Consider the following 14,118-nt stretch of genomic DNA (forward strand, 5'->3'; position numbering starts at 1 on the left):
AATATATGAACATGACAAGCGCCGATAAGCGCTTATAAGTTTCAAGCTTTCTTTCTGAATACGCCCTAACTTAATTTCAAAGTTTATAAGTGGTGTGCAGTATTGCAATGTGAATCTACATAAAAATAATACCCAAAAAAAGTGTTAGTAATTGTTTAAAGCGAGAAAATAATATGAAAGGAAAAATGATTGTATAAATTTGACGCAGAGAAACCCGAACCACATATTCGTGAATTCGCAATTATATTTCTGTTCTGAGTCGATAAAGCATACGTGAAAAAATAGAAAATAAATAAAAATGCGTATTCTCATTTATCTCAAAATATTCATAACAACAAAATACACCTGACGCGAAGTTGTTTACATAGACGTGACGTCACGCGTGTTTCAGTCAAAATGGCCGAATACAGAATTTCAATGTTTTATTTTATTGATAATCTCATTAATCTTAAAGTTTTTAATACTACTAAGTCACTATTTTTAATTTATTTATTATACATTTTCCCTTAAAAACACTAATTCGATGATTTATGGATACTGTCGTCATGCCTATTTACTTTATTTCGTGTAACTCCCCATCGTCCATCATTTTATAGCTTCTCTAAAAAAAAATACTTATTTAATAAATTATGTGATTCACAGTGAAATTGTAAATATGTTAAAATTGGAAAATCTATTTTATTATCAATATCTGTTTTTCGATAAATTTGACAAATTTCGATACTTCGAAATGTAAATTGTAAACATGAATAATGAAATGATAAGATTGGAGACAGATAAGGAAATTGAAATGAATTAATTTTCCATAAAATAGGCTAAATATTGTACGTTGACAACATTGTATAATCTCTTAATGTCGCCAGTAATCTAAATGCACAGTAGGTAATAATCTGTGGTAATAAGTCACCGAATATAAGTGTATAATAATAATTTATAAAAATACTTTAAAACGACATATTATTAATTTTTATTGAATAATACTATACGGTGACTATACGACTAGACAAATTATAAACTTTAATAAAAAAAAAAATGTTGTGTGGTTTTATGAAACCACGGTAAAAGTGAAACTGTTCGAACGGTTCCGAACACTGCTTTGTGTAGCGCATGTCACGTGACGGTCGGCTGCCGAGTAAGTACGGCCGGGTATGTATAAGTTACTCTATGGGTACGGCAGCCGCGATACACGCGACATGCGCTACAGCCTACACAGACCAAAAAGTTTGAGACGATGTAATAAAAGTTTCACTTTAAAAAATATATGAAACGTATGTTGCACATCTGTGGTTCTATATAATATTATATTATCTATGACTTACGTCCTTTTTTTTAAATTATATCTGTCGACTGTTGTCTGTCGTTTTGATCTTTGGTTTTGATTTTTGAAGTGATTGGATTGGTGAATTGATACCGCAGTTGTTATTTTTGTTTATCTATTATTTAAAATTATTACCGTATTTAGTGTTTAAGTGCATCAAAAATTAAAAACTATGGCTACACAAGTATCTACAAACAAGGGGCCTATCATAGATCCTGCGTTTTGCCGTTGTTGTCGTTCTATAAAAAAATGTCGACTTCTTTCGACTGAATACGATTGGAGAGGCACCAAGGAAGTTTATTCTGATATGTTTATGGATGTATTTGGACTACTCGTAAGTTATATTTAATTTGTTGTTAAGTTATTTTTGGTCATGAAGTCTCTACAAACAAAAAAATATATTTTCATTCAGTCATCAGAAATGTGATATTCCTATTGTATACGAATGAAGTGAAGAAATCTATACTAATATTATAAAGCTGAAGAGTTTGTTCATTTGTTTAAACCTGTTACTGCGTCTCAGGAACTACTGGTCCGATTTGAAAATATTTAAGTATTAAGTTTTAGAAAGCCTATATATTGAGGAAGGCTATTGGCTATATAATATCTTCACGCTAATACCAACAGAAGCGGAGCCACGCGGGTGAAACCGCGGGACGCAGCTAGTGGTCTATATAAGTTATCCTCTATTGTTTATTCTGTTCGTGTGTATATCACACAGAACCTCCTCATCTTATTTTTATTTATTTATAATCTTGATTGCATACAAAACATAAATACAACTTTCACACACACAGACAGGACATTTGATGCAAAGGGCGGCTTTATTGCTTCAAGCAATTTCTTCCAAGCAACCCGAGCAACCAATGTAGTGAAAAAAAAAAAAAATTTTTTTAAGTGGTTTCCAATTAAATAGTTTATGTTTTATAGAAAAATCATGTTTCATTGACTTTAGTTTGTATTGTATAATATTACTAATTAATATGTAAAAACGTAACGTATATAAAAACGTAAATACGTGTTTAATCATTATATTGTGACTTTCTTCAGCAAAGTGTTGTGTTTGAGCCCTAAAAGGTTTCTGAGTTGGTACAACCAATCTTTGACTGTGCAACATTGTGTACACAAGTTACACAATGTTTATTAAATAAAAGTTAATTAAAATTCATGTTAGGATGTACTTTTAGAAATTACACACTGCGATCAGTTCAATATTAGTTTAAATGTAATAAGATTGTACTGCGATTCTACACAACTGCCTAATTGATGTAGTCAGTTGATAACAAATCACAGCAAAAGTGAGGGTAGTTGATCAAACGTCATATAAACAACGTCTGAGTCCCTAGGATCGAAAGCAGCATTTTATAGTATTCAACAGCTAAGCATATTCAGCCAGGAAACAGTGACAACTATACACATGTATAATGATAACTATTCATCCACAAAAATCCATACTAATATTATAAATGCGAAAGTAACTCTGTCTGTCTGTCTGTTACTCAATCACGCCTAAACTACTGAACCAATTTGCATGAAATTTGGTATGGAGATATTTTGATGCCCGAGAAAGGACATAGGCTACCTTTTATTGCGAAATATGTACCACGGGCGAAGCCGGGGCGGAGCACTGGTCTATATATATAAAACTCAAAGGTGACTGATATAGTGATCTATCAACGCACATCCCCAACCGCTGGACGTATCGGGCTGAAATTTGGCATGCAGGTAGATGTCATAACGTAGGCGTCCCCTAAGAAAGGATTTTAGAAAATTCATCCCCTAAAGGGGTAAAATAGGGGATAGAAGTTTGTATGAAACTTTTTATTCCTTGGATGTATTTGCATGAAATTTAGCACACATATAGAGGATAACTTGGATAAACAAATAGCATAGGTTTTATCCCGGAAATCCCACGGGAACGGGAACTATGCGGGTTTTTCTTTGAGAACGCTGGCGAAGCCGCGGGCGGAAAGCTAGTATTAAATCAAATGTTACGTCTAACAGTACATTTCAATTACAATCACTACTAGTAAAACAAAGTCGCTTTCTCTGTCCCTATTTTCCTATGTCCCTTTGTATGCTTAAATCTTTAAAACTACGCAACGGATTTTGATGTGGTTTCTTTTAATAGATAGAGTGATTTAAGGGGAAGGTTTTAGTATTTAATTTATTAGATATTAGACCAAGCGGGCGAAGCCGCGGGCGGTAAGCTAGTAAGCAATAAAACAATAAGCATTCTTGAATGTTTTGCACCAGCAGCATTTTTTTACATGCACAAATTGTTTAAAAAGATATAAAGTAACACATTTAATTCAAATTTCAGATATCCCACCTCGACGGAGAAGCAAAAGACACATGTATATGTGCTACCTGCGTCGGCAGGCTGCGGGAAGCCAGCGCGTTCAGACAGCAAGTGCTGACGTGTGAGGAAATGTTTCTGAACGCTCGCATGCAGAGTAAAGAAGGTATGTATGCTCTGTTCTTTATAGTGGAGTGTCTCTGTCGTGGCCATATCGTAGATTTGCTCATTTCAGGAAATGATTGATCATTTCGTGAAATAGTCGCATTTCATGATGTGGCCAACATAGTTTGACCAGATCGTTAAATCGTCAATGTTTTACGATTTTGTCTTCCACATTTGGCCAGATCGTATAAAATAGAGGGAGTCTATAAAATACAATTTAAAAAATTCAAAATATTTAAAGAAATTGTTTATTGTCATATTGTAAAGTAAAGTACATATATTGTAAAGCATGTTTTTTTCATTTGTTCCCAACGAGTAACACCCTCAAATGTCACACTGTTACTCGATGGGATTTTTTTCTGAAAAAATTCCCAACCGGTCACACTACCAGTCACACTGTTACTCGATGGGAATTTCTTCAGAAAAAAATCCCAACCAGTCACACTGTTTTATATTTTGGAAATAAAGTTATTGTTTATTGTTTATTGTTATTGTTGTTACTCGATGGGAACACACTGTTGAACTTAATGAAAATAAGAATTAAATCGGTTATTTAATTTTTTATTAAAATCAACAAAATAACAACATTGGTAAATACAGTTACTTAATTACGGACGTTACACGTTAACATTCGTCATATTGCTAGTAATTCTCATTTTAATGTTTTAGTCATAGTAACAATATCTAAACACAATCGGCCTTATATAATATAACAGAGTAAATCATCACATTTTACAATAATTAACAGTCCTTATTTCTAATATTAATTTGAACCTTTAAAGAAGAATTTTCTAAATATAATCAGCCTTATGTTTGTACCTATATGCATGTATCACAGTAAATCATCACATTTTACAATAATTAACAGTCCTTATTTCTAATATTAATTTGATCCTTTAAAGAAGAATTTTCTAAATATAATCAGCCTTATGTTTGTACCTATATGTATGTATCACAGTAAATCACCACATTTTACAATAAGTATCAGTTCTTAATTCTAGTGTCGTAAAATCTCCAAAGCATGGCCAACTGAAATAAGACCTTGTGTTAATTCCAGCTGCACTTCCTGAATAAACTCGTCTCTTGATATAGATTTCTTACCCCGTTTTCATTTTGACGGTTTGCCTTGTTGTTTCAGAACATTTCTGACAGTATTCTGAGAAGAATCTTCTTCAATTGTGTGCAAGAAATGCATAATATTCGGGTGTTTTGTTCCAATGGTCTTATTTGGTTTATTATGCCAAGATTCGAGTGCATTTGTTGTGCGATGGGCGTCACCAAAAACGCACCACACTTTTCTTTATTTTGCTATACATAATTTTAATTGTCACAACATACTTATGGCTAATTATATGTATTTGGAAAATTGTTTAACGTTCAAATTAACATTAGAAATTAGAACTGATAATTGAGTATTTGAATTAAATTTTTTTTTGTGATAAATGGAAAGATTATATATTAGTTTTATAACATAACTGTTTTTATTTTTATTTTTGAATCCAGTACCGAAGACACGCCGACAACTCCCGAAGCGTCACCCGATCGCGTGTGACGTCACAATGTTAGTTTTCACTCATTGCAGTTGATAGAAAATTAAATATAGTTTGAAAAACTAAACAGGATAAAAAGATAAATTCATGAAATTATTGTATTGTTACCGGGTTTTTATAAGTATACAAAATTTAAATTAAATCCGTCGGTTTATAGTGGGTCTAAATCGAATCGAAAGGAGAATTGGTTACATACAAACATATGTTTTAAGCTGATCCTGGCGATCCTTATCAGGATAAATTTATGATATTATTGTATTGTCATCGGATCTTGATAAGTGTTCAAAATTTGAACAAAATCCGTCGGTTTTAAGTGGGTCAAAATCGAGTCGAAACTTCGAAAGGAGTCGGTTACATACAAACATACAGGTGAAGCTAATAAAAGCGTGTTAATAATAAATAAATACAGTGTTTTGATCTATTTAATTTTGTTGTCATTATTAAATTACATATTAATTATATTAATTGTTAATTATATTATTTAAATTTATATTAAAAATGGCGAACCTCAAAAGTTATCGTATTGTATCATTATGTACGAATACTACAAAGGCAACTCCTGACAAAAATCGGTGATCATAAATATATCAACATCAAGAATATTATTCGTAACTAACTAATTCGGAACCAACTAATAAATCGTATGTAAACGCTATGTACTGCAGTTAATAATAGCTTTAACATTATGACGTCACAACTGTGTTGACCAGTCATGGCGCGTTTTTAGTCACGTGATTCTAACTTAAATTTCATCAATTTTTAATTGCTTATAATTAACGGGAAAAAATTTTTTTGAAGTTATTTGCATTAAATATCAATATTATTAATAATAAAGTTTCAAAATACATAAAAAAAATCAACAATTTTTTTTTATTCAAATACTCAATTGTTGTAAAATGTGATGACTCTGATGTATTATATTATAAAGCTGATTGTATTTAGGTACCTCCCCCCCCTTATTACGTGGGACTTAAATATAGATGGCGAGATGTGGGTGTAATATTACACCTCTGCCTATCCCTTCGGGGATACAGGCGTGAGTCTATGTATGTATGTATGTATGTATTTAGGTATTGTAATTTTATTTAATTATTTAAGAATAAAACGTTCAAAGGAGAATCACCAGCAATATGAGGAATAAATGTTTTTAAAGTAAAAACCGATTTAATTCTTCTTTTCATTAACTACTGTAATATTGTGACTGGTTGGGAAATTACTAATAAGAAGTTCCCATCGAGTAACAGTGTGACTGGTTGGGAAATTAGTAATAAAAAGTTCCCATCGAGTAACAGTGTGACTGGTTGGGAATTTTTTCTTAAAAACATTCCCATCGAGTAACAGTGTGACATTTGAGGGTGTAACTCGTTGGGAACAAATGGTTTTTTTGCTTTTCACATTGTTATACTGTAGTAGTTACTATTGTTATAAATATGAATATTTGTTTGTTTTTCTTATCACAACAGAGCCATTTCATGGTATGATGTTTGTGTGTGAAGGTTTTTAGGAGACTAGAAAATGGTGTAATTGAAGTCCCATGTCCCCTAGTAGGGTAAGGAGCAGATGCATTATACATCTTTCGACTTTCTTTAGGGACAACTGTTTCACTGATCGATTCTCTTTAAGGACAAGTAGGTGATCAGCCTTCTGTGTCCTGCCATACCGAGACTTTCTTCGTCTCCACCGGGAATCGAACCCAGGACCCCTCGGTGTTACGCTCACGCGTCAACCACTGTACCAAGGAGGCGGTCTAGAAAATGGTACAGGCTATTTATTATTGTATTGTAGTGAGTATGAAATTTGATCATGCCAAGCCCCTGGCAACAGCAACTTAATTCTGTATCTTAGAATTCACATTTAAATGACAAGGAAATAAGATCTACAATGTCAATAAAGTACTTCTACAAAATCAAAATTAAAGTCCTCCTGCTTACATAGTAACAAATACAATCTATATGTATAAAAATGAAACCCGTTTCGTGTTATCACGGCATCACGTGTGAACGGCTGAACCGATTTCGATAATTTTTTATTATTATATTCCTTGAAGTACGTGGATTGTTCTTATGTAGAGAAAACGTAAATATGTACCACGGGCGAAGCCATAATTTCTAAAAACAAGTAAAGTAATATTTTAAAACAAATGTTACAGATGCAGATGGATCAGTAAAAGTGGAGGTTAAAATAGAGCCCAGCAGTGATGGGGAATCTAATGATGATCTACCATTAGTACAGAATGGTGAGATATCCATACTTAAGAGCGCATATTCTATTTAACGCAAGTCAAAAACTCCGCGATCTATTACGATAGATCGCGGCTTGCGCTATCCTTTTACTATGAACAGCATAGGTCCGCAGGAGAGCGCCGAGCAACATGTCCTCTCTCTGGAAAGGCTCGCTGCCGACTGATTTTAATCGGGTCGCGCGCAGTGTTTTATAGTACTTTAAAAAAAATTGTAGAAAAATAATAGAGGTACCTTAGTTGATTTTTTAAATTTTATCTTATAAGTAAGACATTCTTTTATTGCAATATGTATAAATTATATTCAATAAAGTCAAATATCTTGGTGAAAATAATCATTTTGTCGACTATAATTTCTAAAAAAATTCACATTGTTCGGATTTTAATTTCGTAAGTTAGGAGTCCAAAATAAGAAAATCTTTTAACTAACTATTTTCATAAGGATTTTTGCAGTTAGTTAAAAATAATTGTGTGTTAGATCTGTCAGCAATTTCAGATATTTTTAGCTTCGAAATTGACACTAAAAGTGAAATCAAGTAATCATCGGCTCAGTAATAATCATCTTGATGGTAAACTCAAACTCAAACTCAAACATTTATTTATTCAATTAGACTACTTTTAGTAGCACTTTCGAATCGTCATTACATAAGTATTTTTAACATTTACCACCGATTCGGAAAGCAGTATCTATGGAGAAGAACCGGCAAGAAACTCCATAGTTGCTCTTTTAAAATCATATTGTCAATATTACATAATCTGTAACTTAAATCTAACTACATAATATATCATAATATGCCAAAGAACTGTCCTGTGGTTCTTACGCGACAACCCTCCATGGATTTTCATCTTCCATATATTCCTTAATGCTATAATAGGCTCTCTGAACTAATATATTTTTTACATAAGTTTTAAATTTAGCACTACCAAACTCTTTAATATTATGAGGAATTCTATTGTAAAAGCGTATACCTTGACCCATAAATGAATTTTTAACTTTAGCTAATCGGAAAAATGGCATTTCAATTCTATTTCTGTTCCTTGTGCCATAACAGTGTCTATCTCCTACTCTTGTGTGTACGTCGGCATTTTTGTGTACATGCAAAATATTATTAAATATATACTGTGATGGTACAGTAAGGATACCAGTATTCTTAAAGAGATCTCTTAGTGAGTCCCGAGCACGTAAATTATATATAGAGCGAATGGCTCTTTTCTGTAAGATAAATATAGTTTCTATATCTGCTGCCCTGCCCCATAGTAGAATTCCATAGGACATAATACTATGAAAGTAGCTGAAATAAACCAATCTAGCTGTATCTTCATCGGTGAGATGCCTTACCTTTCGGACTGCATATGCTGCTGAACTGAGCTTACCTGCAGCGGTGTTGACATGGGCTCCCCACTGTAGTTTCTCGTCCAATGTTAACCCAAGAAATACAGTCGATTCTGTAGGGTGTAATACCTCCCCGTTCAAGGTAATATTTCTGCTCAACTTTTTAACGTTAGGTAGTAAAAATTCAACACAAGTTGTTTTTTTGGCATTTAATAATAAATTATTAGCAGTAAACCAGTCGGATATGTGTAAAAGAGTACTGTTCACTTCGTCAACATTTGGGTCATGCCTATCCACATTGAATATTAATGAGGTATCATCTGCAAACAGAACTATTTCACACCTATCCTGTAAATAATAAGGTAGATCATTGATATATACCAAGAACAAGAAGGGTCCTAAAATAGATCCTTGTGGAACACCAATGTTAATTGACGCACCGCTAGAACGTTCTCCATTAACAACTACAGTTTGTATCCTATCATGCAGGTATGAGGCTATGAGGTTCTGAGCTTGTCCTTTAATCCCATAGTGATTAAGTTTACGCAATAATGTACAATGTTCAACGCAGTCAAATGCCTTGGAGAGGTCACAAAATATCCCCAAAGCATTTTTTGAGTTTTCCCATGCCTTATATATATGTGTTAGTAGTGCAACTCCAGCATCTGTGGTTGAGCGCCCCTTTGTGAAACCAAACTGTTTGGTGTGCAGCAAATTATTAGAAGCAAAGTGACTAGTCAATTGGTTTAATATTAACTTTTCGAATACCTTACTTAATGTTGGTAAAATCGAGATAGGTCTATAGTTGTTACAGTCTTCTTGATCGCCTTTCTTAAATAGAGGTATAACTTTACTAAGCTTTAGTAAATTAGGAAATGTACCATAGTCACAACACTTATTAAATATGAAAGCTAAATTGTTTGCAATATTTTCTATTATATTATTAACTAAATTTACGGACATTCCCCAAAGATCACAAGTGTTTTTTAAATTAAGTGTCTTAAATGCTGTAACAATATCATTAGCAGTTACGTGACGCAATTGAAATAATGTACTGCACCCCGCAACATGGTCCCTCAAAAAGGTCTCTGCAAGTACTGAAGACGAGTTTAAATTATTAGTAATGCTAGCAGGGACACTACTAAAGAAATCTTCAAAAGCAAGCGCAACATCAGCATTTTTGTCAATAACCATGCCATTATGTACAAGTTTTATGGTATTACTTGATTTGCTTTTACCCATTTCACCATTAATAATAGACCAAACTGTTTTAACTTTATTATCCGAGTCGCGTATTATTCGAGAGGTATTCAGAAATACTGTATTAATTGAAAAAAAACTCTTAACTAACTACATAGACAATAAAATTTCCTAAAATTATTAGTAATTCATATGTTTGTAAGATAAGTGGTTGATGGACAATCTGGTTTGAAAAAATCACATATTTGAGCCAAACAGCGCACGGACTCTGTCTGTCTGTCTGTTACTCAATCACGCCTTAACTACTGAACCAATTTGCATGAAATTTGGTATAGAGATATTTTGATACCCGAGAAAGGACATAGGATAAGTTTTATCCCGGAAATCCTACGGGAACGGGTTTTTCTTTGAAAACGCGGGCGAAGCCGCGGGCGAAAAGCTAGTAATTTATACATATATAACTGACTGACTGAGTGACTGAAAGACTGACTGATTGATTAATTGATTGATTGATTGATTTATGGATTAACGCATAGAATAGGTTTTATCTCGAAAATCCGAGGAGAATTGGAACTATGCGGGTTTTTCGTTAAAATGCGGGCGAAACCTTGGGCGGAAAGCTAGTCATCTATAATAAAACATCATAATCTAGCCATAATATTTTAATATATACTTTTATAGCATTTATATGCTATCCATATATTTTTTTTAAATAATAGAAAAATTACATGACAGAAACCGCGGGAAAGATGCGGGTTCGAATCCCGCTTTCAAATTCAAACATTTATTTATTCAATTAGACTTCTTCTAGAAGCACTTTTGAATCGTCATAAGTCATTTCATATTTTTAACATTTACCACCGATTCGGAAAGCAGTATCTACGGAGATGAACCGACAAGAAACTCCATAGTTGCTCTTTTTAAATCATGTCAATACATATATAATTTGTGATTGAATTTTTCTATTCTTTAAAAATTTCTGATTATCTATACTTCTATACTAATATTATAAAGAGGAAAGGTTTGTATGTATGTATGTATGTATGGTTTTCACGCATAAACTACTGGACCGATTTTGATGAAATTTGGCACAGATAATCTTTAGACCCTGAGGAAGAACATAGGCTACCTTATATTGCGAAATATGTACCACGGGCGAAGCCGGGGCGGACCGCTAGTGTTAAGTATATAGCTTAACTATGTTTTTATCAACTTACTTATTTCATTATGTAAAGTTGCAATAGATTTACTTGATTATTTAAAATTTCAGATGAAAACAGAATATCAGGAGATAAAGAGGAAAAATTGAAAGCACAAGAAACAATTTCCAGTCCGAAGAAAGTGGTTGAAAAAGAAATTAAATCAAAGAAATTATCGCCAAAAGGGAATAAACCACAGAGGCTCTTAAAATTGGATAGAATGTTATCGCAGAAAGGTTAATATCTATACTAATATAAAGCTGAAGAGTTTGTTTGTTTGAATGTGCTAATCTCAAGAACTACTAATCCGATTTGAAAAATTGTTTCATTGTTAGATAGACAATTTATCGAGGAAGGCTATCCATATCCATACTATAATATTATAGATGCAACAAAAGTAACTCTGTCTGTCTGTCTGTTACTCAATCACGCCTTAACTACTGAACCAATTTGCATGAAATTTGGTATAGAGATATTTTGATACCCGAGAAAGGACAAAGGCTACTTTTTACCCCGGGAAATAGGATAGGTTTTATCCCGGAAATCCCACAGGAACGGGAACTATGCGGGTTTATCTTTGACTGCGCGGGCGAAGCGGCGAACGGAAAGCTAGTAGGATATATTATATCATCACGCTAAGACCAACAGGAGCGGAGCAATGCGAGTGAAACCGCGGAGCGCAGCGAGTATACTAATAAAACTGAAGAGTGTTTGTTTGTTTGGTTGATTATGTTAATATCAAGAACTTCTGGTCTTATAAAAAAAAAATTAGGTACTAGATATTAATACATGAATTTGTGAAAATAATATGAATTTTTAGCAATAGCAATTCTTTTCTGAAATAAACTGTTACTACTTAATACCTCAGCTCTAAACTTATAAAATTTTTAACAGCTATTATCAAAATTTGATCAGACATCTGTGCAGACAAGTTGAACAAGCTTAAAATCATTAAAATCCGTTCATCCGTTCTTGAGCTATAGTGGTGTACCTAACACGATTTTCTTTTATATAAAAATACTTAAATTGATGTATCATACATACTAAACAATCTTTTTGTTTTTTTTGTTGTTTAATTTTTATATTTATTTTCAGCTCCCCCAAAGAAGGCGAAAGAAGACAGCGAAGACCGAGACACACAGTACATGGCGTACAAAAACACAATAACTATAGTCAACAATTCGTATGTCTGTCCGTTTCATAACAGAATTAGTATATACTACTGCTATTATTGTAAAGACCAATTCACAAATCCAAATGAACTAAGAGAACACACACTCACACATAACCCTAAAGAATTGTTCAAAATGTCGATAGAAAATAAAAAAATACCGAAAATCGATATCACGCGAATCGATTGTCGACTGTGTACGGAAAAAATCGATGATCTCGATACGTTCAAAGAGCACATCACTAGTGTACACAAATTAATGCTGTTTCCGGTAAAAAATGAGTTTTTAAAATTCCGTTTGACGCAAAATAACTTGTCTTGTACTGAATGTAATAGTGTCTTTCCCTATTTTGACTCTTTAAAGAAACATATGATAGATCATTTCGGGACTTATACATGTGACATGTGCGGAGCCTGTTTCTTAGAAGATGCGTCACTTCGAACGCATATAAAGTCCCATTATAAGGTCGAAATGAATTTTCCCTGCGAAATATGCGGGAAGAACTTAAAATCCAAATATAGTAAGCGTTTGCACGTAGCCACAGTTCACGAAAAAAAAGCTACCGTCAATTGCTACAAATGTGACGCTTGCTTTCTCTCTTACGCGTTGCGAAATCGTCATTTGATCGAAGTACACGGTGACAATCGGACGTTTCCCTGCAAGTTGTGCGATAAAGTGTATAATAGGCGGAAAACGTTGATGGAACACCATCGTCGTAATCATTTAAAAGTTTTTCGGCATCAATGTGACCTGTGCGATCAGAGGTTTTATTTACCGTCTCGGTTGAAAGAACACATGGCAACACATACGGGGGAAAAGAATTTTCGATGCGAATTTTGTGATAAAAGTTACCCCCGGTTGCAGTCGTTGCAAGAACATCTTAGGTCGCATAATACTGATCGTAGGTTTAAATGTGATATTTGTAATTCGACGTTCACGCAAAGTGGTAGCTTGAGGAATCATATGAAAAGCAATCATCAGGGGTTTCAAATGGAGGTCGGGTTCAGCTGAGGGTTTAAAACACGGTCTATAAAGATATAGGTATATTGGGAATGAATACGCTGTTAAGTTCTTGAAGTTCGTCAGAAATGAAACTTCTTTAGGCGCGTTGAGAGTAAAATTTCAAGGTCGTGTTGGCAATATCGTCTCGTCATGGAGTAAGGCGACGATTTTGGTATCTGAATCTTGACAAAGAAGTTTCACTTCTGCCGCGTGTGGCACACACGCTCTTTTTATTCTTTACGTTACCTGTTATTCCATATATTAAAAGTACCTTCAATAAAATTGAATCATGTCGTCTCTCTCACACGCATGGAAAGTGCGTTAAATAGATATATGGCTGTCTCTAACTGATATTCAAAAGTGCTCCATTGAAAAATTAAACTAGCTATGTGCAGTAAATACTATATAATATTAAATCCTACAATTTAAAAACACTTAAGGCTGCAGTCTAGCAAAATTGCGTTTTCAACAGTTATTTGACAATTTTTTCCCGGCTAATGAAATGATAAACTGAATTTTTTTTTCTTGTTTATCAATTAGTGTTATATACGCAATGCGCGTGAATTTTTTCACATTTATAAAGTTACTTTATGTTACCTTAATCAGGCCTTCAAGATAAGTCTCTTTCCCCCAAAATCATT

At 33.5% G+C, this 14,118-nt stretch overlaps 1 protein-coding gene across 2 annotated transcripts; it reads left to right on the forward strand.

Moving 5' to 3' along the window:
* The first annotated feature begins 1,379 nt into the window (after positions 1-1,379).
* Positions 1,380-13,910, forward strand: LOC149896334 (uncharacterized). Of its 2 annotated transcripts, XM_090117803.1 has the most exons (5): positions 1,380-1,652; positions 3,642-3,783; positions 7,482-7,568; positions 11,375-11,539; positions 12,399-13,910. In XM_090117803.1, the coding sequence occupies exons 1-5, from the start codon at positions 1,491-1,493 to the stop codon at positions 13,484-13,486; spliced, it is 1,644 nt and encodes a 547-aa protein (XP_089973929.1). In that variant the 5' UTR covers positions 1,380-1,490; the 3' UTR covers positions 13,487-13,910. The 2 variants fall into 2 exon arrangements, with proteins under 2 accessions (XP_089973929.1, XP_089973930.1); XM_090117804.1 differs by lacking the exon at positions 7,482-7,568.
* The last annotated feature ends 208 nt before the right edge of the window (positions 13,911-14,118 follow it).

This window comes from Colias eurytheme, chromosome 29 (assembly GCF_061535395.1).
Source record: "Colias eurytheme isolate Ceu_HAF_F1 chromosome 29, ilColEury1 Martin Lab GWU primary, whole genome shotgun sequence".
NCBI lineage: Eukaryota > Metazoa > Arthropoda > Insecta > Lepidoptera > Pieridae > Colias > Colias eurytheme.

What these genes read in the sequence shown, in the direction of transcription:
- LOC149896334 (XM_090117803.1), top strand. Translation starts at nt 1,491, where the DNA reads ATGGCTACACAAGTATCTACAAACAAGGGGCCTATCATAGATCCTGCG. An exon ending in TGGATGTATTTGGACTACTC is followed by an intron (nt 1,653 to 3,641) that starts GTAAGTTATATT and finishes TTCAAATTTCAG; the next exon opens with ATATCCCACCTCGACGGAGA. An exon ending in TCTACCATTAGTACAGAATG is followed by an intron (nt 7,569 to 11,374) that starts GTGAGATATCCA and finishes TTAAAATTTCAG; the next exon opens with ATGAAAACAGAATATCAGGA.